Consider the following 17,279-nt stretch of genomic DNA (forward strand, 5'->3'; position numbering starts at 1 on the left):
CCCCCACCAAAAAAAATCATCTTTTTTTTCATCTATTGTTTTTGAGAACCATAGTAACTTCTCTTTCTTGTTACTTTTATTCATCTTCTTAAGGTTTATTTCCCTTATAACATCTTCTTCCAGTCTTCTTAACCCTAGATTTTCCCATCCAGCTAGTCACACTCAGAGGTACTTAGAGGGGAATAATTGAACGGTGCTGGCGAAATTGATGGCTGGCCATATTCGGGCCCAGCGCCGTAAGTGGGCGGAGCCAAGCATATTTTTGAAATACGCTTGGCGCCGGCCAAATCGCTCGCTGGGTTTAGATGAGATGGCCGGCTCCGATTTTCAGCCATAATGGAAACAGGACCCGGCCGTGGGAGGAGCCAGCATTTGTAGTGCACTGGCCCCCCTGACATGCCAGGACACCAACCGGGCACCCTAGGGGGCACTTAAAAAATCTTTAAAAAAAAAACAAAATTAGCTTCCAGGTGCATAGCACCCTTCCCTTGTGTGCTGAGCCCCCCAAATCCCCCCCCCCCCCAAAACCCATTGCCCACAAGTCTACACCATTACCATAGCCCTAAGGGTTGAAGGGGGGCACCTACATGTGGGTACAGTGGGTTTTGGGTTTTTTTTTAATTTCAGTTTTTATAGCAAAGCAAATTTTAAAAAAATGAACTTCCTGCTGATACCAACTAAAATGCATAAATATAAAGTTTTAGGCACAATACAAATAATTTTATTTCATCTTCAATTCAGTATCTAATTTAAGGCTTTTTCCTCCCCTTTGTATTGTTTTACAAGCTAAACTTTTAAGTTAAATGATGTCTTAAGTATAGTTTTATAATGTGTAGGTACAAACAGAAGAGCTGTAAAGGAAGAAAGCTTATAATTCCGTTGCCAATTCAAGTTACTTTATTCATACTAAATGACACATGCTTTGTTCAGTGTTATTTGCTATGTAATTTTACTTCTCTGAGGACATGCAGTTCACTGATTCACAAGATGGGTCATTTGACTGTGTTTATTCCAAATGCATGGTTTCTTCCATTTCTTTCTGGGAAGGATTAAAGTATTTTTGTGACTATGGGGCCCTTTTACACCTAAAAGTGGCCTGCGGTAGTGTGGGCATGTGTATTGGATGCGCTAGACCATTCCTCCACCACTTCTGGTAAAAAGTTTTTTTTTTTGGGGGGGGGGGGGGGGGGCCCGGAAATGGACATGTGGCAAAATGAAAGCCAGCGCACGTCTATTTATGGCCTGAGCCCTTAACGCCACCCATTGACTTAGCGGTAAGGGCTCACATGTTACCTGCATGATAAATGTCCAGTGCGTGCTCACTGCCAATTACCGTCGGGAATGCCCCTACAATAGAAAAAAAAATTTGTTTTCTACCGTGTGTTTTCGGTGCACGTCAAACTCAGAATTACTACCAGGCGCACGCGCATAGGGCCTTACCCACCTTTGTAAAAGGTTCCCTTTATGTAGTAGTTAATGTTCTGCTGTGCCTTGCTGCTCCTCTCAGTTTGTTTTTATGTGGTGAGTCCTGCAAGACGTGTTTTTTCTTCTCTGGCCCTGCAGAACTCAAGAAACTGCTTTATCTTCTGGCACTTTGCCTGAAACTCCACTAGAAAACAACTGAAAGCTTACATGTCTTGACAAGCTTTTGAACAATGGTATTAAAGTTGCTTCCCATTTTTAATACGTTCTTTTTGATTACTTGTGATTAATGCTTTATAGTTTGTTTTTGTTTTTAGTCAATCTGATTTTATGTGCGTTTAATAGTAACCTGCTTAGATTTTGTAGATAAATGCAGGATAGAAATTTGGTAGGTAGCTACCTAATTAAGGAGGTCCTTTTACTAAGGTATACTAACAGGCTTATTTTCAAAAGAGAAGGGTGCCCATCTTTCGACACAAATCGGAAGATGGGCGTCCTTCTCCCAGGGTCGCCCAAATCGGCATAATCGATAGCCAATTTTGGGCGTCCTCAACTGCTTTCCGTCACGGGGACAACCAAAGTTCACGGGGGCGAGTTGGAAGCGTAGCGAAGGCATGACTGGGGCGTGCCTAACACATGGGCATCCTCGACTGATAATTGAAGAAAGAAAGGCGTCCCTGACGAGCACTTGGGTGACTTTACTTGGTCCATTTTTTCTTACGACCAAGCCTCAAAAAGGTGCCCAAACTGATCAGGTGACCACCGGAGGGAATCGGGGATGACCTCCCCTTACTCCCCCAGTGATCACCAACCCCATCCCACCCTAAAAAAAAACTTTAAAAATATTTTTTGCCAGCCTCAAATGTCATACCCAGCTCCATGACAGCAGTATGCAAGTCCCTGGATCAGTTTTAGTGGGTGCAATGCACTTCAGGCAGGCGTACCCACATATCGGTGCCCCCTTCACCCCTTAGGGCTGTGGTAGTGGTGTACAGTTGTGGGGAGTGGGTTTTTTTTTGGGGGGGGGGTTGGGGTGTTCAGCACCTGGGAGCAATTTAAGTCCACTGCAGTGCCCCCTAGGGTGCCCGGTTGGTGGCCTGGCATGCCAGGGGGACCAGTGCACTACGAATGCTGGCTCCTTCCGTGACCAAAGGGCTTGGATTTGGTCGTTTCTGAGATGGGCGTCCTCAGTTTCCATTATCGTCAAAAATCGTGGATGACCATCTCTAAGGTCGACCTAAATTTCACGATTTGGGCGTCCCTGACCGTATTATCGAAACGAAAGATGGACGCCCATCTTGTTTTGATAATATGGGTTTCCCCGCCCCTTCACTGGGACGTCCTGCGAGGACATCCTCAGGAAACTTGGGCGCCCCTTTCGATTATGCCCCTCTAATTGATTTAGTGCATGCTAAAATGCAATCCATTATTTTCCTATGGACTACATGGCATTTAGTGTACACTAATTGTCAATGTGTGCTAAATCCATTAGTGCACCTTACCAAAAGGACCGCTAAATAAAAACAGATTACCCTAGTTAAGACTTTTTTTTTTTTTTAAATAAGCATTTTCATTCCATGGATCCCAAGAAATCATGTGCACTATCAGTAGATCAAAGTAGAAAAACATTTGGAGAGCATAGATCCCAACTATGCCACCTTCCACGTTAGGCTGCATCATGGTACACCACCAATAACTAAAAAGATAAACATAAAAATAACATTTAAAATAAACATCATATTGATGGCAATTGACTTTGGCATAACATAAGTAGTCACTAATACATGTTACATCTTATGAACTCCAGAAGGAAGTGCTCTTTGTGATAATGCAAGTTTTACAGTGAATGGTCTCAGTAAATTTGAGAGACTGAGATGATACTCGACATGTCCTGACTTAGGAGTAAGTTCATTCCTGTCATGGTATGCACAAAACTAACCTATTTGGAGAAATTGTCCCCCAGGAGGACAAGTGATAGCTTTGTGGCTGTTATCTAATTCATCAGATTCTGCTTGAAAGCACATGTTTCTCTGGTGGAAGGTTTCTGAGTGCTATGAGGATGTCCTGAATGGGCTGTGGCATACCAATAGTGGAGACTTAACTGCTCCATTTCTAGGCTATGAGAGCTAGAGACTCGGGTCTGGATGAAGACGATGGCCATCTGTTGAGCTCAGTAAGGCACAATGAGAATCATGGTGCTTTTGTTTTTTGTTTTTAATTTGTGCAGAATTCTGGGTATGAGAGGGATTGAAGGATGAGCACAGAGGAATGACCAAGTCTATGGAATTGCCAGGACATCAGGATGTAAGGGGGGAAGGAAGAATGGAAAAGTAGAAAGGAAATTTTGCATTCTCTTTAGTGATAAAAAGGTTGATCTGAGGTGTTCCCCATTCCTGAAAGAAGGAACTCAGTCATATAGAAGCACCATTTGTTAGAACAAAGCACCTTGCTCAGTTTGTCAGCTAAATGATTCTATGGTCTGTTTTATGTATGTGGCCTGTATTTTTATCTATAGCAAAGTCCTAGATTCAGGAAAGATGCAGAGAGCTCAAGTCCCTTTATTCACCTGATGCATTACTACTTGATTGTTCCTTCTGAATCGGAACAGAGGCACTGTGAAGCTGGTGAAAGAATACTTGTAGGGTGTAAGAAGTAAGATGTCCCTCAGATGTCAGCCTTTGACTTTGGTTCTGAGTTCCTTTCCTTGGTCCCAGGTACACTTCTTAGAGGCAGTGGGTTTTGTAGCACAATGATACAACACACAAGTAACTAATGCCCTTGGAGTTGAAAGTATGTAGCAGGAAACTTGAGGCACTTGGAGAATACCCTGGAGGCTGACAAAATGCCAAAAGGAAGGACTTTGTACTGGAAAAGGTCAGATGAGAAGATGGTATTTGTAACAAGGGTGCATTGGATTATGAATATGTATTCTTGATGCTGGAAACACATCCATCCTTCTTTGTTGAGCAGAGGAAGAATGGATGGAACAGTGATGTGACGTCTGCGTAGATGTATGGGTTGAGGCCTTGGTTGGCTAGGGATTTGGCTAGTGGGGTCATCATTAGGTTGAAAAGGATTGGTGATAATGGTGATCTTTGGGGTACTCCACAGTCTCTTTTCCATGGTGATGATATGTTTGAGTGCGATTTCACTTGATATGTTCTAGTGGTTAAGAAACCCTTAATCCAGCTAAGTACACTTCCACCAATCCTGAAGTATTCTAGGATGTATAGTAGTATTTATGGTTTACCATGTCGAATTGTATGAGAAGTATGCTTTTGCCTTTTGCAATTTCTTGTTTGAATTTGGTTATGAGAGTTACTAGTACTGTTTCGGTGCTGTAGTTGGAGCGAAATCCTGATTGTGATTTGTGTAGTATACAGAATTTGTTTAAGTAATTGGTGAGTTGTTTGGTTACCATGCTTTCCGTCAGTTTGACTACCAGTGGGATAGATGCGACTGGGTGGTAGTTGGGGATTTCGTTCATTTTTTTGTTTGTATCTTTTGGTATCGGGGTGAGTAGGATGTTGCCATTTTCCTTTGGGAAGAGTCCATGTTGAAGCATGTAGTTGAGGTGGGATGTGAGGTCTGCTATGAAGCGTTGAGGCGCGGATTTTATTAGGTAATTGGGACATGTGTCCAGTTTACAGTGAGTTCTGGCGGACTTGTTGATCGCTTGGGTGATGTTTCTGCGGTAAGGAGGGCAAAATTTGTCCAGATTCTGTCTGCTGGGTATTTACCGAGGATTGAGTCTAGGCACTCAATGAATTTTTTGAAGTCGGTGGTGTTCTGAGGTAACGTGTTGCATAGGTTTACAATTTTTTCTTTGAAGTATTTAGCAAGTATGTTGGCTGATGGGGTGTTTGTGCATAGAATGTAAAACTGCAATGTAAACTAACTGACATTACTGAGAGCACATGCCCTTTTAGAACTTCCTTAACTTGGGAGGGGATGCACATGCAACAGGAAATTTCTTATCTGTATATTGACAAAACAACTTTCTTATTTTGACATTTCATTTTACTTTGCAAGAAATCATTCCATCTTTCTTCCCCTCATGTTGATGCCTCTGTAGAATTCACCAAATATATTTTAATCACAGTAAAAATTAATTGGAAAACATGTACAGAGTTTGATTAGCAAATTTGTCTTAGAAACAAATTTAAACAAATCCCTTTATGCAAATTTCTTTTTGTTAACAAAACTCAGTGGCAGAAACAAACTAAAAACCATAAGCACAGTTTAGCAGTTTTTATATTTACAGCCCTCAAATCCCATCCTTCCCCTCCCCCCCTTTCCCTATAGTCCTCCATCCCAGCTCCTACCTACCCTAACCCTCCCACCCTAGTCATAAGCCATCAAACACTATAGTTCAGAACAATGGTATCCATACAGAGGAAGAAAGAAGAAAAATAATAAAAGGACCTTCACCAAACTAATAGTTTTAATAGGTGTAACTTATTTAAACAAATCCTTTTAAGTGGAATATATGTGTGTGTGTGTATATGTATAAAAAAAAAAAAAAAAAAAATATATATATATATATATATTAACACATAATTTAATGTGTCTGCATCTCTAGATTTTTATTTCTGTAGCACATTATATTGCTATCACACTGTTTACATACAAATATTTTTTTTCCACAGAGCGTACATACATATAAGCCACACTTCCTGGTTCTGCACTGCCAAGAAGTTGGTGGAAAAAACTATGAAGCTTCCATGTCTCATGTCGATAAGCTTGTTAAGTAAGTACATGAATGAAACAAAATGTGACTTTCCTTGAACTTGTGTTTGTGTGGTCAGGACAAAAATATTTAATAGTTACTCGAACCAGATTGAATAAACACAGGAACATAAGAGGGGTGCGAGTAAAGGCAGAGTGTTCATGTGCCATCTTAGTTTATACTGTATATACCCTGATCCGGTTCCATTTAATTATATTATACTATAGGGTGAATGCAACGCACACACACTCTTGCCCAGTGAATTTATGTATTGGTTTATTGAGTTTCAGGGTTGGGTGGAGTGTTAGCTACCAGTTAGTCTACATTATAATAATGGGGTCTAAAGGCAGCCTAATGCTGAAAATACAGAAATGAGCTGCAATGGCTTAGTACAAATCATGTGAAGTAGCCCAATTTCCAAAAACACACCAGGTCCGAAAAAGCTCAGTTGCACCTCTTGAGTTGTAGTTGAAGGTTTGTGTGATTCCTCAGCAACTTCAAATTGCATTAGCTAGTGTAACCCGAGTCTCACCCGGGTTAGCTCCGGACCCAGGCCACAGAGGAACAGTCTTGCCCTGCTTCAGTTCCACAGCCTCTGCTTACTCTCAGGCCATGCGTACCCTACACTTTCATCCATTCTCCTTTTCAGTCAAGCTGGGTTGGGTAATGGTCCAGAATAACAGTTGAGGTTTTTGGGAGAAACTTATCTAATTCCAGGTTCCATTCAGCTCTTCAGTCCAGAACCGCACGACACTCCAGGAGGCTTAATAATAAATAACTTTTATTTGCAACTTCAGCAACTGGCAGACTCTTGATTCAATGATCCTCAACACAGTCAATGAAATAGATACTCCTATAACTCAAGGTCAGACTTCAGTCACCGTGGGGGACATCCTTCCCCAAAACCTTTCAGTAGTATTTACAAGGTAAATTGGGGTTTTAACATGCTTTAACATAGATTACAACTGCACATAAACGTTTTAGTAAAATGTGGGCATAATGGATTCCTTTAAGAGAAAATATTTTTCTTACCATAAGTGCACAAACTTAAATTACATCCAGAGTCCATATATTTTTAACTAGAATTTTCATTTATATGTAATTTGAAGGGGAAGATGAAATGTAATGGATTTAAAATAGAATTAAACTTCTCTTTGATGTTGCTTTGAAACTGCTTTTAGGCTCTTTTTGATAGGAAGAAATAATGAAACAGCACCCTCTTCAGGTTTTGTGGGGTAATACTTATTTTGTTTTCATTTTACTATGGATTCTGTGAGTACTGAATATTGTAATATGTTCTGAGGTTTCACAGCATTTCTTTTTCTTTTAAATAATTTTTTGGAAGGTGGAATGTTATTCTTTTGCATATGCAAGAATATTGAACCTGGGGCTCTGAGCTGGCACCATGATCCTTCATTTGTTACTATCTGGAGATTTACTCCTCTATTTTATATCCTCTCTTAACTTACTCTTCTCCTGTCTTTTAGTAACAGTCTTCAACTGAGGGCCATGCATCAGGGATCCATGCGTTCATGGAATTTAAATCTGACAACCAGATTTTGCATTATTCAATCATCCAGGGACTCAAATTCAGGCTGCCTGCTTGGCAATGCATCACACTACTCTGAAAATGCTGTATGCTATAAGGACAATGCTATAACTATACACATGTGCACTACATGCATATTCTATAAAATAACACATAACTGGCTCCAGATACAATTCTGTTATCAGTTAAGATTCTTACCATTGTTCACAAATTTCTTTAATCAGGTTGCTCACTTATCCTTCTTTCACAGTTATGCCCTTATAAACCATCCTGTCACCTACACTCAACTACTGAAATTCTTTTTTCTTTACCAAATCCTTCACGTGTCTGTTTAGAAAGTACTTATCATGCTGCTTTCTATTTTCTGGGTCCTAACTCTGGAATTCACTTCCATGTGATATTAGGGCCAAACCATCATTTGCCATTTTTAAAGTTAGACTGAAAATGTATCTCTTTACTCAGGGCCTTTCCAGTCAGACTGAGAAGTATTAGCCAGGAAGTTACCTGCAACCCAACTTGACAATGTGAATGCTATTTTAGTTATTTTAATTATTTGATTTGATTTATTTTAATTTTCTCTTTTATATTCTGATGTTTAGTGGGTCTAGCCTTTTCTGTTTAATTTATGGCATTCCTTTCTGTTTCATTTTTATTTTAAATATTTTGTACACTGCTCTGCTTTTCGATGGTATTGAGAGCGGTATAGCAAATAATGAATAAACCAGTGGTTCCTAAACTTGGTCCTGGAGGCACCCAAGCCAGTCAGGTTTTCAGGATTCCCACAATGAATATTCATAAGAGAGATTTGCATATACTGCCTTCAATGCATGCAAATCTGTCTCATGAATATTCATTGTGGCTATCCTGAAAACCTAACTGGCTGGGATGCCTCCAGGACTGGGTTTGGGAACCACTGGAATAAACTATAAACTACAAGGTGGGTGTACGCATGGGAGGGGCAGGAGCTTTATATGTGTAACTTATAGAATACTGTATGTTACGCACAGATTATGGAACAATTGGGTGTGAATATTTATACCTGCCATGGACCTGGCATAGCTCTTTGCACCTAACGAGGTGTGTCAATGCCGATTTATATTAATACTAGCTGCTAAGCCCGTAACAACGAGCTAGTTTTTTGTTTTCCTATGGCACCCCCCCCCCCCCGCCATCCACTAACCCTGCTATCTCCCCTGCCCTCCCCCCAGCGTCTGTTTCCCTCAGTTCCGCCCCCTCCTTCCCTCCCTGCTCCCTCCTCCTCCGATTTCCACGCCCATGTCCAAGCCCTCCTCCCTATTGGGCTGTACTGCTGGTGGAGGCAGGGCTTGGACTTCTACACTCTCAGCGTTCCGACTCTACTGCGCATTTGCAGGTGAGTCGGTCACTTGCCGTTTATATGTTTGATTCTATAATGGCATCTTTGTGCTCAACAGCGAGCATCAGTTCCTACCTCAAGTTGTGCAGTTCTAGAATTGCCCACTGTGCCTTTAAGGATACAACAGCTGGTTACATTGAAAAATGTGCTTGTGTAGGGACTAAGGAAAAGCCCAAGCAGTAGCCTAGTGGTTAGTGCAGCGGACTTTGATCCTGGGGAACTGGGTTCGATTCCCACTGCAGCTCCTTGTGACTGTGGGCAAGTCACTTAACCCTCTATTGCCCCAGGTACAAATAAGTACCTGTATATACCATGTAAACCATTTTGAATGTAGTTGCAAAAACCACAGAAAGGCGGTATATCAAGTCCCATTTCCCTTCCCCTTTCCCTGTCCTTAGACCCACACGGTGTTCAGAACTGTAGACTGATTTCTAAATCTGTGCCTCCCAGCTAAGCCGATTGAGCAGGTAATCCTGAAACAAGTGATTGATTTCGTAGAAAATACAAATATACTGTATCTAAAACAATTGGATTTTAGGAAAGGCCATAGCACAGAAACAATTTTAACCACAGTAGTTAGTGAAATATGGGAATTACTAGAATAGTGGTCAGCTCGTCCTGGCAATGTCCCTGTATCTGAAAAAACAAAAGAACGGAAGAGCTCAAAAGAACCAGACTCAAAAATATGAAAAGCCAAATTTATTGCACAAGACCCTACACGGTCCGTGTTTCGGCCAAAGAGGCCTTCCTCAGGGGTCTAAAAAACAAAACATACAATACATCATAAAATTTAATAAATACATACATATAGATTTAAAATAAAAGATAAAAGATCAATGGTAAACCGCAAAGATGATATATCACTACAATGGTGAGAGTGTGAACCATAGATATATAGAGATATCTTATACAAATGGAGGGTAAAGGAAAAATGATAATACAACCAAAAGACATATATAATAAATTATAATAATGCGACCAAAAGCAATCAGAATAGGTTTACATTAGTGTGTTTTAAAAAAATTATTGAAAAATGAAATTATGACATACCTATAAATTGGCTCTGTATCTGGCAGCAGCTTTTGATCTAGTGGATCACAATCTATTTATTCAGCGACTGCAATCTATAGGTATCATAGGTGTACTCTAACATGGTTTAAATCTTTTCGCTCAAAAAGATCTTATATAGTGAGTATAGGGGATAGGAACTCAGATTTAATACCCTTAGAATGCGAGGTATCACAGATTTCAGCGTTGTCGCTACTCCTGTTCAATGTCCTCCTGAGCCTGTAGATAACCTTGATACAGGAACCTAGACTAAACTTGTATTGTTATGCAGATGATGCCCTTATTCTGTCAAAGATTTCAGCTGCTACCATGGAACCATCAGCCATTGGTTACAGCAGCATTTGCTTGCTTAAAGTATTAATAAAACCACAGCCTGCTGGATATCGGGAAACAATGTTTGTCCGACTCTGGTACCTATCTTGTTTGGTAAACCTATTCCACTGGTCACTAGCTTTAAATAACTCAGAGAGGTAATTGACTCTTCTCTGTTTGTTATGGATCAAATATCCTCTGTTACTAAAAAGGAATTTTATCTGTTGAGGCAGTTACGATTAATTAAAGCATACGTTGATGAATCAGCATTGCAGACATTACTGCATTCTCTGTTTACCTCCAGACTTGACTATGGTAACATAGTATATTTAGGTCTACCAAGTTCTCAGCCTAGGTGAGTGCAGACTCTGCAAAATACAGCAGTTAGACTCTTGAATGCCTGAATATTTGATCATGTTACCCATACTTTTTAGAAGCAGATTTAAAATTCTCTGCATAGCACATAAATTGTTATGGGAATAGCAGCTGTTAAATTTAATAGGTGGACATTTTTGTATTCGCTTGCAAGATGCCTTAGATCCCTGCAGGACTATAGAATGCTGATGCCTCAATTTTCTAAGGCACATTGGGCAGCCACAAGGGAGAGGGCATTCTTTTGGCAGGGACCAACATTATGGAATGAAATTCGTACACAAGCCAATTATAAGAGATTCAAGATTTTATTGAAGACTTACTTCTTCAAGTTGGCTTCTGAAGACTGGAATGTCCTTCAGGGAACAATTTTTCTTTTAGCCTGTTAGTAGAATGTGTGGAAGATTGAATGTAGTCTTGGGGAGTGTGTGCTAGGTATGTTCTATTATTTGTATGGAGTTCCTTTTTTTGAGTTGTTTTAGATTTTATTTTGTAAACCATTGTGATCTGGTAAAGGTTAATGATATATCAAATTTTTAATAAACATAAACATATAGGTACTGAAGGAAAAAGGAGAAGGAACCTTGTATATATCATAAGCTACAATAATGACGGTGAGTCCCTAGTTATTAGCTAGTTTGGGCATGGTGGTGGTAGGGTTCCTGCCACTGCCTTTAAGAAACTGTGGCCTTATTAGAGACAATGCAACAATACCCCTTGCAGTTTTTCTTTAAACATGCTGTCGGTCAAGCCCAGGTAGCCAACATTAGGTTGGCCAACAGCAGCAGAATAGAGAAAAATCTACTCTACCTAGAACAGAAACTAAAACAGATTCCCATAGAGGCCCTGCCAACCAATTCCTTGAGTCAAAAATCTGCCAACAAACCACATTGAACATGTCCACTGCCAAGAAATTAGAGACTCCAAACCTGGTGACAAAATGCCCCCACTCACCACTACAATGGCATAATGCCACAGTAGCCTGAAAGTAGACTGGTCTCATTCCATCTCAACATTGGCCAAGCGAACACCCCCTAGACACTACACACATTCCTCCCATATAGGTTTGGGGCCTACCATAGAGTTACACAGGGCTGCGAATCTGGTTTAGTTTTATATACTTGATATATTCTGCCTTTAAATTAGATACCAAAGCACTTTACAATGGTAAATCACAATAAAAGTTCTGACCGTAAAACCATAATGATACAGAGATACACAGAGATTATGTACTTGTAGTCCTGTAGCTGCTCTGCCCAGCACTTCAGCTGTGTAGCTTAACTGAATAACCAGGTGGATTAAATGGCAACTTTATTTATTTCTTTTATGGCTTTAGTTGTCTTCCCTAAAACAAACATTTCCATGTGTTCATCCTCCTAATAAAGTTATTGGGACAGTTCTATAGGATAGAGGAAAATGTGTTGAATTCATTGCTGTTTTTAAGCACCTTTTAATGTATTTTTTCGTATGTCTTTCAGAGAACTACTGTCTAGTGATGCAATGAAAGATTTTAACCGTGCTCGAGTTTATTTGGATGAGAACTACAAGTCCCAGGAAAATTTCACGGTAAATGCTGCCTTCTGCCACCCCCCCCTCCCTCCCTCCAGTTCTGATTTTAGTGGGATACAGTTATCACGTTCGCTTACTGGTGTTTTTGCGATGGTGAGCCACAATTTTGGGGAGAGTTACATTTTTTTCTGTGTGCTTTTATAGTTTGAGTATGCTGAGGACATGCTTATGGGAACCTGGAAGAAAGTTTGCTATCTCTTACGTTACAATACAGATAATTCCATCCATTCAGATTTTATTTATTTATATTTAAAATTTATATCCCACTTTAACCAAAGCGGGTTGCAATTACATATACATAATAAAATACACATACAATCAATAACAATCATTACAAATTTATCTCTCTTAAAAAGGGATTTCAGCCTGCCAACAAAGCATCTACAAACCAGTGAGCATCTAAGGTTATCTAACCCATACGACACCAATATTCAGGTTATCTACAAGATATAGTCCTCAGCAGAAAAGTCCCTACTCTTCTTTAAAAAAAAAAAGCTTTTAGAAAGCAATGCGTCTTCAACAGTCTTTTAAACTGCTGCACAGGTACACAGCGTCTTAAATAACCAGGAAGCTTGTTCCACAATAAAGGTGATGCAATCGAAAAAGTGTGGTTCCAAGTTTCTTCTCCATAATGACATGCTGTAGCAGACGGTCCATACAGTTGATTAGCCGATTCAGATCTCAACGACTGTTTTGGCATATATAATTTCTGATTTGTAGCAAAATAGCTGGGTACCTCAGCATATACAGTGGGGGAAATAAGTATTTGATCCCTTGCTGATTTTGTAAGTTGCCCACTGACAAAGACATGAGCAGCCCATAAATTGAAGGGTAGGTTATTGGTAACAGTGAGAGATAGCACATCACAAATTAAATCCGGGAAAATCACATTGTGGAAAGTATATGAATTTATTTGCATTCTGCAGAGGGAAATAAGTATTTGATCCCCCACCAACCAGTAAGAGATCTGGCCCCTACAGACCAGGTAGATGCTCCAAATCAACTCGTTACCTGCATGACAGACAGCTGTCGGCAATGGTCACCTGTATGAAAGACACCTGTCCACAGACTCAGTGAATCAGTCAGACTCTAACCTCTACAAAATGGCCAGAGCAAGGAGCTGTCTAAGGATGTCAGGGACAAGATCATACACCTGCACAAGGCTGGAATGGGCTACAAAACCATCAGTAGACGCTGGGCGAGAAGGAGACAACTGTTGGTGCCATAGTAAGAAAATGGAAGAAGTACAAATGACTGTCAATCGACAAAGATCTGGGGCTCCACGCAAAATCTCACCTCGTGGGGTATCCTTGATCATGAGAAGGTTAGAATCAGCCTACAACTACAAGGGGGGAACTTGTCAATGATCTCAAGGCAGCTGGGACCACTGTCACCACGAAACACCATTGGTAACACATTACGACATAACGATTGCAATCCTGCAGTGCCCGCAAGGTCCCCCTGCTCCGGAAGGCACATGTGACGGCCCGTCTGAAGTTTGCCAGTGAACACCTGGATGATGCCGAGAGTGATTGGGAGAAGGTGCTGTGGTCAGATGAGACAAAATTGAGCTCTTTGGCATGAACTCAACTCGCCGTGTTTGGAGGAAGAGAAATGCTGCCTATGACCCAAAGAACACCGTCCCCACTGTCAAGCATGGAGTGTGGAAATGTTATGTTTGGGGGTGTTTCTCTGCTAAGGGCACAGGACTACTTCACCGCATCAATGGGAGAATGGATGGGGCCATGTACCGTACAATTCTGAGTGACAACCTCCTTCCCTCCGCCAGGGCCTTAAAAATGGGTCGTGGCTGGGTCTTCCAGCACGACAATGACCCAAAACATACAGCCAAGGCAACAAAGGAGTGGCTCAGGAAGAAGCACATTAGGGTCATGGAGTGGCCTAGCCAGTCACCAGACCTTAATCCCATTGAAAACTTATGGAGGGAGCTGAAGCTGCGAGTTGCCAAGCGACAGCCCAGAACTCTTAATGATTTAGAGATGATCTGCAAAGAGGAGTGGACCAAAATTCCTCCTGACATGTGTGCAAACCTCATCATCAACTACAGAAGACGTCTGACCGCTGTGCTTGCCAACAAGGGTTTTGCCACCAAGTATTAGGTCTTGTTTGCCAGAGGGATTAAATACTTATTTCCCTCTGCAGAATGCAAATAAATTCATATACTTTCCACAATGTGATTTTCCGGATTTAATTTGTGATGTGCTATCTCTCACTGTTACCAATAACCTACCCTTCAATTATGGGCTGCTCATGTCTTTGTCAGTGGGCAAACTTACAAAATCAGCAAGGGATCAAATACTTATTTCCCCCACTGTATATGTGTATGAACCAGGGAGAGAATTTGAAAATTCACCTTTTGCACAACTGGCAACCAGTTCAGCTGCTTTAATACAGGAGTTTTTGCAACTGTATTAAAGGAGCTGCACTGGTTGCTAGTTGTGCAGAGGGTGAATTTTCAAATTCTCTCCCTGGTTCACAAGCGATAGCATTTGATCATTTTTTTGATAGTTTTTATTTTCTTTGTTCACCTAAAAACACAGACAAAAAAAAAAACTCCACAGAAAAAGCAAAGGAGCCAGGTGAATGTTTTATACTTCTTATGCAATTACAGTACATATTGCTTGTGCCAATAGTTACCAAATCTTGCCCAATGGGCTTTTAGGATAACCACCATGAATATTCATGAACTCCTTCAGTTATATGCAGATATATCTCATGCATATTCATTGTTAAGCATCCTGAAAACCCGATCAGCTAGGGGTGTCCAAGGAAGGTTTAGGCTCTACAGGAGATTAGCAACATAATTCTGTGGGATTCGCCTATATTTTTACCTATCAAGGTCATTGGATTGGTGCAATACAAATATGTATTAAATTTGATGTATATTTTCTCATGAGATGTACCTTGTGGTATTGAAATTGTATATCAGTTGGTCTCTGGTCTTTTTGTTTAAATGCATTAACTTTAGTGAGACACACTAACAACTTCACTAGGTTTATTTTTTTGGATACCATAACCATGATTGGTCTTCAGAGAGCTGTACTATAAATAAGTATTAATAGTGTTTCCTAGAGCATTTTTTATTGGACTAACTTAATACATTTTTTGATTAGCTTTCAAAGATAGCCCTTCTTCATCAGATCAGATGAAGAAGGGCTACCTTAGAATTTAATCAAAAAATGTATTGTTAGTCCAATAAAAAAAAGGTATCATCTTATTTTCTTTTGTATGTTTTATTTTATTTCTATTGATTACCTTTAAAAGTGGACTAACACGGCTACCACACATCTCTTTAGAGCATTTTTGATATTTTCAAATATAATAACCCAAAAGAGAATATCAAAGAAAAGAAGGATGAGATTCTGTCAGATATATGTCTTATTAATAAATTAGTGTTTGTCAAGCCCTGCTGCTTTCTACATTTAGCAGGTGTGTTTGGAGTATTCAATTTACAGTTAAATTCCTTTAGATCTGCCTTTCTTTATTGCAATAGTTGTGCCATCTGTAGAGGTGAAGTAGGTGTTATTGAAAGATCTTCCTACTTAAACCATTCCTACCCTTAGGGATATCTGTTGCTTCAAGGTGGTATTGTATTGATCCTTTTTAGCAATACATGGCCCACCTTGTTCATCTGCATACAAAAGGAAATTCTTTGAAAGAGAGATATTGGGGCCTAGCTGTAATAAAGTACATTTCTTTAATTCCAAAAGAAATATGACTAATGAGATTTGGGTGGGATACCGGTGCCAGAAATGAAATTCGAAGCTGACGAGTTGTAGAAACTTAATGAATTCACTGTAAACCTGGAGCATGTAATGGGGCAGTTCTACAGACTGAAGAGTAGCAAATCTCCTGGACCGGATGTACTGATAGAACTGAAAAATAAACTTGTGGAGTTATTGTTAGTAATATGTAATTTATCCTTAAAATCGAGTGTGGTACTGGAAGATTGGAGGGTGTCCAATGTAACGTGGATTTTTAAAAAAGGTTCCAGAGGAGATCTGGGAAATATAGACCGGTGAGTCTGACGTCGGTGCTGGGCAAAATGGTAGAGACCATTATAAAGAAAATTACAGAAAAAAACACAACGAAAACGGAAGATGTACAGAAAGACCAAACTAAAACCCCAAATGTAAAAAAGCCCATATCATTTATTAAGACCCTACACGGTCCGTGTTTCGGCCAGAGAGGCCTTCTTCAGGGGTCTAAGACAAAACAAAATACAACACATATATCATAAAAGTTAATAATAAAACATTACATTGTTGCAAGCTAATACATCATAAATGCGTATTTTAAATAAACATAAAAATATAAAATATAAAACAGCATTGAGATATGTCTTAATGCGGTTTGTTTTATATTTTATATTTTTATGTTTATTTAAAATACGCATTCATGATGTATTAGCTTGCAACAATGTAAATGTTTTATTATTAACTTTTAAGATATATGTGTTGTATTTTTGTTTTGTCTTAGACCCCTGAAGAAGGCCTCTCTGGCCGAAACACGGACCGTGTAGGGTCTTAATAAATGATATTGGCTTTTTTACATTTGTGATTTTAGTTTGGTCTTTCTGTACATCTTCTGTTTTCGTTGTGTTTTTTGGTGCTTTTTACAGGAGATTTGGACTCTCTTTGTCATTGAAAGAAATTACAGAGCATATTCAAATGCATAGATTAATGAGACAAAGTGCCTGCTAGAGTCTATCTGTGGTACAAAGTTTTTAAAACTAAGTGGAAAAGACTATGGAGATTAGTTGATAAAATTTGCTTTTTATATTTTTATTTTGCCTATCACTAACCTACAATTCCTCCTTTAAACCCCAATCTTTAAGTTCCCATAGCACAAAGCAAAATAGT

At 39.8% G+C, this 17,279-nt stretch overlaps 1 protein-coding gene across 1 annotated transcript in view; it reads left to right on the forward strand.

Moving 5' to 3' along the window:
• Nucleotides 1-17,279, forward strand: part of INPP5A (inositol polyphosphate-5-phosphatase A) — a 778,463-nt gene that overhangs the window by 231,094 nt on the left and 530,090 nt on the right. The window contains exons 3-4 of the mRNA XM_030202993.1: nt 6,072-6,172; nt 12,306-12,393. Of these exons, the coding sequence (XP_030058853.1) occupies nt 6,072-6,172; nt 12,306-12,393 (189 nt within the window). The remainder of the gene's footprint in view (nt 1-6,071; nt 6,173-12,305; nt 12,394-17,279) is intronic.

Source organism: Microcaecilia unicolor, chromosome 5, assembly GCF_901765095.1.
Source record: "Microcaecilia unicolor chromosome 5, aMicUni1.1, whole genome shotgun sequence".
Lineage (NCBI taxonomy): Eukaryota > Metazoa > Chordata > Amphibia > Gymnophiona > Siphonopidae > Microcaecilia > Microcaecilia unicolor.